Source organism: Oryza brachyantha, chromosome 3, assembly GCF_000231095.2.
Source record: "Oryza brachyantha chromosome 3, ObraRS2, whole genome shotgun sequence".
Lineage (NCBI taxonomy): Eukaryota > Viridiplantae > Streptophyta > Magnoliopsida > Poales > Poaceae > Oryza > Oryza brachyantha.
The window spans coordinates 6,902,484-6,912,151 of NC_023165.2; the positions used below are offsets into that span (position 1 = coordinate 6,902,484).

At 43.3% G+C, this 9,668-nt stretch overlaps 1 protein-coding gene across 1 annotated transcript; it reads left to right on the plus strand.

Moving 5' to 3' along the window:
* Positions 1–1,372: 1,372 nt before the first annotated feature.
* LOC102711050 (serine/threonine-protein kinase WAG1-like) lies at positions 1,373–3,192 on the plus strand. Its single transcript, XM_015835159.2, has one exon. The coding sequence runs from the start codon at positions 1,419–1,421 to the stop codon at positions 2,937–2,939; it is 1,521 nt and encodes a 506-aa protein (XP_015690645.2). The 5' UTR covers positions 1,373–1,418; the 3' UTR covers positions 2,940–3,192.
* The last annotated feature ends 6,476 nt before the right edge of the window (positions 3,193–9,668 follow it).

The following is a 9,668-nucleotide window of genomic DNA, read 5'->3' on the forward strand; positions in this document are numbered from 1 at the left end:
ACAAAAAAACAAATTCTCCGTAGCAAGGTGCTTTAAGGGAAAACGTGCACCTAGTCAACAAAATTGTGTATAATAGACATATCTTAACTAATAAGTCAAGCAGAAAATCACAGACCGTCATTTGCCACATGTATCGTTTGGAACACGTCTTTTTTACCTCATTACCTAGAAGATTTATATGAAAAATCCAGCTGTATATTATTTGTGTTCCAATAATAAAGGTGAATTTTGAAAAAAAAAAACGTCCTTCAGTTGGTTGGGATAAAAAAGAAAATGAAAACAGAGCACGTGCAATTCTATTTGCATGTATATATGAATAATCAATCATCACTATCTTTTCGTTTCTACTTACACTTGTAAGCCAAAATTTAATTTTTTAATCTTAATTTTGGAGTTAATATTGGAGGTTTTTCACTGAAGTTTAATTTTCTACCTTTACTTTTATATTGTTAAGAATTCATATATAAAATTTTTATTCACAAAATATTTTTCATCTACAAATATATCATTTAGCTTTTGAAAAAGCCAAACAATTCCCTTGAATGAATACCTGCATGGTGCAACTAATGTTAGATATTTTGGTGTCAGAAAACTAATTTTCTTTCATGCAAGTCGTAAAACATTATAATTTATATTGCATACTGATGATATAACAGTTGATAGTAGTTTTTTTTCTAAATTTTAGTTGAGTTGCAAAACAAACCACCATGATTATATATTTACATTTAAGCAAAAACTTAAAATATAAATATACTGTAGCACAACAAAACAACCACAAACTAAGATGTATTGTGATATCCTCTTGTCTTACATGTCGTTCAAATATAGTCATCTATTTTTTTTAAAAAAAAGAACATATGTGTTTATCAAATGATATATCACAGGTTAATCTATTTATTAATAAATTCAAAATTTCTAATGGCTATTAGGATAGAGTAAGGCCGCATTCGTCTATGTATACACTTTTTGAATTGATAAACAGTGCGTTTTTTACGAAAATTTTCTATAAAAAATGCTTTATAAATATATCAACCCATTTTTTTATTCTTTTATAGCTAATAATTAATTAATTATATACAAAGCTATTAATACATTTTACTTAACCAAGCAAAGAACATGCCTTTCTCATTCCCTTATTCAGTGTGCGGAGTTTGGAGGAGGCAATCGCACCGTTGGATAGCCCGGATCAGGTGGCTGAGATATCCCAAAATCACCTGTACACATCTGAATCCATTAACTGCAGAAAACCAGATGGAACCTGACCCAAGTCGCTACCGTTGATCTTCCGCGCTTCGTCCACCTCCTCCCTCGACGTCTCCACGACGACGTCTTTATAAACCACCACCCCCACCCTGCGTCCCACCCAGGCTTCCCCCATTCCTCCATCTCCCTCCTCTCTCCCTCCCTCTCTCGGCGCCATGCAAGCAGCATCGCCGCCGCCAATGGACGCGCTCGACCCCGCCCCGCCGTCCCCGCTCTCCTCCGACATCTCGCCCCACTTCCCTCCCTCCATCGCAGACGCCGGCGCCGGCGCGCTGGACCTGTCGTTCACCTCCACGGCCTCCGCCTCGACGTCATCCTTCACCACCGCCACCACCTTCAGCGCGCGGAGCTCGCTCTCCCTGCCGTCGTTCTCGTCCTCCACCTCGCTCTCGCCCAGGCCGCACTCGTCGTCCGCGTCCCCGCACTGGGCGCTCCTCGCCGCCGCGCGGGCCGCCACGCCCGACGGCGTCCTCCGCCTCGCGCACCTCCACCTCATCCGCGAGCTGGGGCACGGGCACCTCGCGCGGGTGTTCCTGTGCCGCCTCAAGAGCTCCCCGCCGGCGTCCCCGCTCTTCGCGCTCAAGGTCGTCGACCTCCGCGACGACGACCCGTCACGTGTCACCCATGTGCTCGCCGAGTCGCGCGTCCTCTCCTCGCTCGACCACCCCTTCGTGCCCACCCTCTACGCGCGCCTCGACGCCGGGCGCTACGCGTGCTTCCTCATGGACTACTGCTCCGGGGGCGACCTCCACGCGGTGCTCCGGCGCCGCCCCGGCGGCCGCCTGCCCGTCGCCGCTGCGAGGTTCTATGCTGCCGAGGTGCTTCTGGCGCTCGAGTACCTGCACGCGCTCGGCTTCGTGTACCGCGACCTCAAGCCGGAGAACGTCCTGCTCCGAGGCGACGGTCACGTCGTGCTCTCCGATTTCGACCTCGCGCTCCCGGCGTCCGTGGAGCCCGCCGTCCGCCGCCGCCAGGTTCGGAAACTCGGCCACCGCAAGAAGAGAATCATGCCATCGTGCTTCTCGGCCAATGGCGGCAGCATCGACGACGGCGAGGTTGACGCGAAGGAACAGTTTGAGTTCGTCGCCGAGCCAACGGCCGCGAACTCCAAGGACTGCGTGGGCACGCACGAGTACCTCGCGCCGGAGCTCGTGAGCGGGACCGGCCATGGCAACGGCGTCGACTGGTGGGCGTTCGGCGTCTTCCTCTACGAGCTCGTGTACGGCCGCACGCCCTTCAAGGGGCACGCCAAGGACACCACGCTCAAGAACATCCTCTCCAAGCAGGTCACGTACCCGCAGCTCGACGGCGAGGCCGACGCCGCGCAGCTGCGTGACCTCATCGGAAGGCTGCTCGAGAGGGACCCGCGGCGGCGCATGGGCTCCGCGCGCGGCGCGGCGGAGATCAAGAGGCACCCGTTCTTCGCCGGCGTTGACTGGGCGCTCATACGGTGCGTCGCTCCGCCGGTGGTGCCGGACAAGGACGCCGCGGCGGCGGCCGGCGCCGGCGACAAGAAGGCGAAGCTGGGGAGCTGGAACAGTTTGGGAGGCAAGAAGCGCAGCAGCTTCGGGAGGAAATCGAATTACGAGGAAAGGCAGGGGGTTTTCCGCAAACTGATGAGCTGGAGTCAAGAGAGCCGATCCAAGAAGGCCAAGACGAACAAAGTCAAGCTATAAATTTGCTCCCTTTTTGCGAGATTTGTCTCTTTTTTGGGGTCTCTTTTGCCAGTTTTTTGTTTAATTAGGTAGGGTTAATCTGTTACATGTATAGTGTGTGGTGTGGATTACTACGACCTTGGAGTTGTGATCGAGGAGGCGTTTTGTACAAAGATCGAGGCGATGTATGTCACTGCGTTGACATGGTTTGATCCATGCTCATATATGGAGAAACTTCATCCCTTGTTTAAGTCAACAAGATTCCTTCTAATGACCCCCAATGATCTTGTGTGTCAAATGAACTCTGATGAATGAGTGGCTGAGCTTGGTTTCATTTTAGATTTTCAGACACTTCAGAAAGAAGGGAAAACAGTGCTTTGCCCTAGCTTTCATCTAAAAATAAACACAAGATTCTATGCGGAAACTAGAAAGCACTAGTTTCAGATCTGACAGATTAACTGACTTGATACATGTTATTTAAGTGCTCTGTGCAACGGTGTGCATTGTGAAGTTCCTTCCTTCAGAATCTTATGATTCTCATCTCTTGAACAAATGCAATGAACAGAAACGTGGGATTCGGCCCTTTCTTCCTCTAGTATTTTCTTTGGAACATTTTATTTGGCCAGTCGAGACCCCACCTCAATTGAGAGAGTTCGATGTTAATCCTCTCCAAACTTTATTGGCGACTCCTATGACATTCACCTCTTTCCCTCCGAAGTCAACTCTGAATACGAAGTTTACAAAACATTCAAGAGTCGTCAGATTTTTGTTAAGCTCTGCAACACACCTACAGTTATTCTAAGGTCCTATCTGATACATTTGAAGCTGGGGGTATTTTTATCTCCACAAATCCATGCATTTGGGTCAATAATTGCATAAACAACATATGGTTGAACTATTTTGTTTCTATTTTGATCAAATATATAATTTAAACCATTTTAATTCATAGTACAAACTTCAAATCGAGCATATATCTTAAGATCTACAACTATACAAAACCGTATACGTAATATGTAATACCTTTGTTTCATATTGCAAGACTTTCTAGTATTACCTAAATTTATCATTTGATGAATAAATATAATTTATGTATATGTTTAGATTAATTAGCATCCATATAAATCTCCGTCCAAAAAATAGAATTTTTAGGTTTTTTGTGTCGAGTGTTTGACATCCGTCTTATTTTAAAAATATATTAAAAATAAAAAATAGTCACATGTAAAGTACTGTTTTAGCATGTAACAACAATAAAAATATTAATTATAATTTTTTAAAAAATAAGATGAGAGTCAAACATCCTATCAAAAACTTAAAAATTGAATTATTTTGCAACGGATGTTGTAACACTTTTCTTCGACAGCTGACAGATCCTCACCTCGACCTATGGAGAGGAAACAACCCATACTGAAATACTGACGCTGGTCCAAACCAAGAAAAGCTTAGGGGGTGTTTAGACCGCGAATTTTTTAGAGAAGTTTCACGTCAAATGTTTGATCGGATGTCGGAAGGGGTTTTCGGACATGAATGAAAAAACGAATTTCATGGCTAGCTTAGAAACCGCGAGATGAATTTTTTGAGCCTAATTAATCCGTCATTAGCATATATTGGTTACTGTAGCACTTATGGCTAATCATGAACTAATTATGCTCAAAAGATTCGTCTAAAGATTTCTTACATAACTATGCAATTAGTTTTTTTTTCATCTATGTTTAATGCTTTATTTAGATGTCCAAAAATTTTATATGATGTTTTTGGAAAAAAAATTTAGGAACTAAACAATACCTTAATTACAATACAACACACACGTACTTCAAACTCCAATCGCGCGCTGGCATCTCCTGTTACATGATGTACTACATATGCATGCATCGATCTTTTACACATTCTTATCCAATCATTGGGGATGGCAACTGTTCCTGCATGAACGTATAGCAGAGGGGGGGAACTGGCATGTCACCTGCATCCAAATCCCGCATTTATATCTGCCATTGCCCACAGTGCCATGCTCGATCGTGCCGCGTCGATCCTTTAATTCTTTTTCAGCCTCTCGAGGCGTGAGCAGACCAGGGAGGGAGAGCCAGATCCATCGAGCGAGCGAGCGAGCGAGCTACTACGAGCAGTCGAGCAGATAGCTATAGCTTGCGAGTACGTCGCAGAAACACGTAGCGTTCGCCCGGGACGCACACGGATCGCAGAGCCGGCGACGCGCCACGCCGCGCCCCCGCGCGTGAGGGCCCGGTTGAGATGCCCTGTGTGCATCAGCGCACAGTGCTCGTTCGTTTGGTAGCACGCCTTGCCAATTGGACTTAATCCACTACCGTTATGTTAGTGCTATTACAGTTACTAATATATATATTCTATTCTTAATTTTTAATGTTATCATTATAAGTTTATCTTGAACAATAGAGATAACATACTACCTCTAAGCATTCTAAAAGACAAATTTTTCAATAGTTTAGCACTTAGCAAATAACTCATAGTATAAATGGCTCTAGAATTCATCTCACTTGAAATTAAAATATGTGCAAGAGAGTATCTCTTGATTAAGAGATAGTTTTTATCTCTCTTCTATTAAAAAATCATGGTTCATCTAGTGATCAAATGTTTGAAAGTTTTAATTCCATCAATCAAATCCAGTCGCTGTCGTTGGATAATAATCTAAAGTCATGCATGTAAGTTAAAAATCTCATACACGTCCTCCTCTCACAGCCTCCATACATTGTACGCATGTTTGACAGAAGAACAAAAAATTAAACGTTTGATCAATAGCAAAAATAAAATTTTATATATTATACCATATAGATAACTTATAGATATCCATTGGAGGTGGCTTAACGGTAGAGGATGTGCCACTTTCCATGCCGTCGTCTCCTCCCTCCGGCGTTGCTCGCTGCTGCTGGGTGCGATGCGATCATGCGAGAGTAAGCAGGAGAAAGCTTTTGCAAAGGCAGCTGCATACATATACTGATCTAGACAAAGCAAAGCAAAGCAGAGGCAGATATTAACAAAGGGAAGGTGTGGGAAGGAGAGGCAGGATTCAGCAAAGGCAGTAAAAGATCAAAAGGGTCTTGCTCGCTGGCGCTGATGCGCTTTCCCGCACTCCCACGCGATGATGCACCGATGACTGTAGCTGCACTCCTGCAGGCGTCCTCCGGCCAGCCTCCTCCACCTCCCTTCCCTTTGCCTGGCTTTCCTTTTCTCGCTCGCGCGCCTGAGACCGAGGAAGCGAGAGGCATTCGCGGCGCGGGTAGCTGAAGGTTCATGGTGCATGCGAGCCAGCGATCAGAGCTCGATCCCGGTGGTCATTGGAGACAAGAGTGTTATTAGGAATAAGCGAAACTTTATATTTGTAAACAAGAAATAATTGATAAATAAAAAAATTTATATATATATGTGCTCACGATCTAAAATCCAATGATAAAAAATAAATTATAATAAAAAATCAAAATTAACTTTAAATTTAACTTTAAAAATTTTAATTTCGGTGCATAAGTGTAAGTTGCTACTACTGTTCAAGGTACGGGCGTCTCTGAAATCGTCCAGTTGGAGTCGACAGGTTCTTGCTTTGGGGTTTGCTCTGGACTGACAGCAACTGCATCCGTCAGATGCGTCACGGTTGGCTGACCATGTTCATAGAACAGTAGTCGCCGTCGGTGCAGCCGCGCAGGAACGTGAACAAGCAAGAAGACTGGAAGCAGGATCGGAGCATATATTACTCTCAGGCCTTGTTTAGTTTACGATTTCTTTTTTCTAAAACATCCCATCAAATTTTTAAACGCACATTTAAAGTATTAAACGCAGTTTAATTACAAAACAAATTCTAGATTCCGCCTGAAAACCGCGAGACGAATCTTTTGAGTCTAATTAATCCATCATTAATACATATTGGTTACTGTAGCACTTATGGCTAATCACGTCTTAATTATGCTCAAAAGATTCATCTCACGATTTTCTCCATAACTGTATAATTAATTTTAATATTCATGTATATTTAATGCTTTATTTAGGTGTTTAAATATTCGATATGATGTTTTTAGAAAAGTTTTTGGGCTCGGGAACAAAACCAACGTACCACCGCTACTCACACATGTTTGGAGAAATCTCCCTGCCCATCGGAGCACTAGAATATATACTGCCTCTGCACCCAAGAGAGCATGAAAAAAACTCTGAAGAATTTTCTGGTGCATGCAGATGCGTAGCTGCTGAGCTGCAGGTACATCCATTCACACGCATCGATTTCACCCTCCGGTGCAGGGGAAAATGGGCTGCAGCCTGCCAAGCAGTGCACGATGCATCAGCCGCGCACACACCACAACGCAATAATCGAGACGGGGAAGATTCAACCGCCGTGCCGGCCGGCCGGGCGGCTTCGACCTTCGAGCAGCGCGTGGATCCATCGCCTAGCTCTCGCTCACTCGCTCCATGGATGGATCGGCAGGCACGAGACACGGCCGGCGACGCGTCACATGCCGTCTCCCGCGGTTTTTGTTTCGCCCCTTTTTCTTTTTCCCTCAAAGTCTCCCCCCACGGACCGCTGCCAATCATTCGAACACTATCCATATGTTTATAAGCTAAAATTTAAATTTTATAGTTTTATTTTAAAATCAAATTTTGTGGTTTTTATTTATATTTTATTTTGTAATATTTGATTTGAATTGTCAGGGAGATATATATAAATGTTCTATACACAGATTTTTTTTGGTTGCTAACCAGTCGTAAGAATAATTATAAGTATAAATCAATTAATGAATTAGCCAATATCTACCCTTCTCCATCTCCTTTCCTTCTTTTTTTTATAGCATCGAGCAGAGAAAGATGGAGCACACACACCACTAAAAATAATTTTCTTTGACAGACTAATTAATCAGTGTGTGATCATTCATTGATTCATCCGTCCATCCATCCATCCATCCATGCATTCACTTCTCTCACCTAATAGCAAATGAGCAATAGGTTATTGCGAGAAGCGTACGAAGTGATATATATAGTAGAAGATGCCTTCGTCCTCCTCGTGGTATCTCAGCTTGGACGAGGCAGATCAGCAGGCTAGCTAGCTCATCTGCAGGTGCGTGATGAATTAATGCGTGTTAGCTGATGCATGCATGAATGGATGGCAATGGCATGGAGATCGAGATGCTCCAAAACGTGACCATGTTGGCGATCCGGGGGAATAGTTAGGGCCAGCCTAGATCTGATTATCATTAGTACATACATGTAGATAAGATCATATTTTTACTATTGTATAATTCATATAGATGTTAATGAATCTAAACATATATAGGTAAAATGTCGAAATAGAGAGTAGTTGCGAGATTGATGTGTATCGCCCAACAAGAGAGATATAAATAAGGAAATAAAAGCATTTGAATTTAAAGGCTAGCGAATTGGGGATCAAAAAGAGTAACACCACGCTTTATTCCGGCTGGAGAATTCGCCGGCGTGACGTGCACTTTGTTCAGCAACAAAAACCGCACAGGATGAACATTCTCATTCCGCTCCTTTTTTTTCCCCTTACTTTTTCCTTGCTCCCTTTCTCTGAACCCCAAAAATGTCTTTGCCGGCAGCAGCATATTCGCTTGGCCTTTTTTAGCCTGACGCCGATGTCTGGTAGAAAACCACATGTCCTTTAACTTTAGGTGGTCATAACAGACTGCAGGTCAGTACTAGAACTAACTAAATCAATTACTGTGTGATACTCTGTACATTGGAAAATAAAAATAGCAAAGTATTTGAAGATGTTCTTTTTACTCTTGATAGGCGCAGTACTGACAATCATACCTGTTTCTTTTATTTTCAATTTCTATATGTCAAATATGAGCTTGCATGTTTGTGAAGTCGATTTATCACATTGTTAAAGGAGTATTTTTTTTTACAAAATTTATATCTGTTGTTTAAGCGGAAAAAGGATATCCCAACATATTGTTTTAGAGAGATCACTGGAATTTAGCGCCGGAGCCGCCGTCCACGCATGCTAGGTGTTCAAGATAGCAAGCCTACAAAGCACAATCAGTTTAACAAATTCTGAACCGTTAGGCACGAGGCCGGCCGGGGCTCTGGCGTATAATTCAGAGAGCATTATGATATTGTAGTTTATGGATTTCGCTCTCAGGGATGTGCTACATGCAGATTAACTAACGCTTGTGCTGTCATTAAGCATGAGGACACTATGATCTGAGAAGAGATTCCCCTAATTGACATTGAACTAATCATTTCTCATGGGACTGTTGCGAGCTGCTATAAAGAAATGTGGGCTTGTCTTTGCATAGAACAGCAGCAGGACGTGCTGCGTTGTGTGGGTTGGTTGGATGTTCTATCTAAGCTTGTTGGCTACTAATTAGTTTACTGCAACTGGGTAAATCAGTTAATTATATGACTGAACAATTGAACATACATAGGTGCATTCCTTATATAATTATGACACTTGCAATGTAATATCTTTGATGTTGGTTCATATCCAGAAATTTGAACACGCAAGCAGCAATCAAATATTCTTATTTTTTTCAACAACAGACATAGTGATTTTGTATATTTTGAGAGCAAATACATTGAAATGTGCTATGAACCTATAAGGCTATGACTAGCTATCAGAGTATCAGTTTGGTCATACAGAAACTATACGCATTAATTTAATACTGTAGTTGTGGGAGGGTTGGCTCTTACTGAAACTTGGATGAGCTGAAGTTTTCATTTGCAGCTGGTTTGCTTGTCTCACATTAACAACCAGCAGTTTGGCCTTCTCAGAATTGGGCG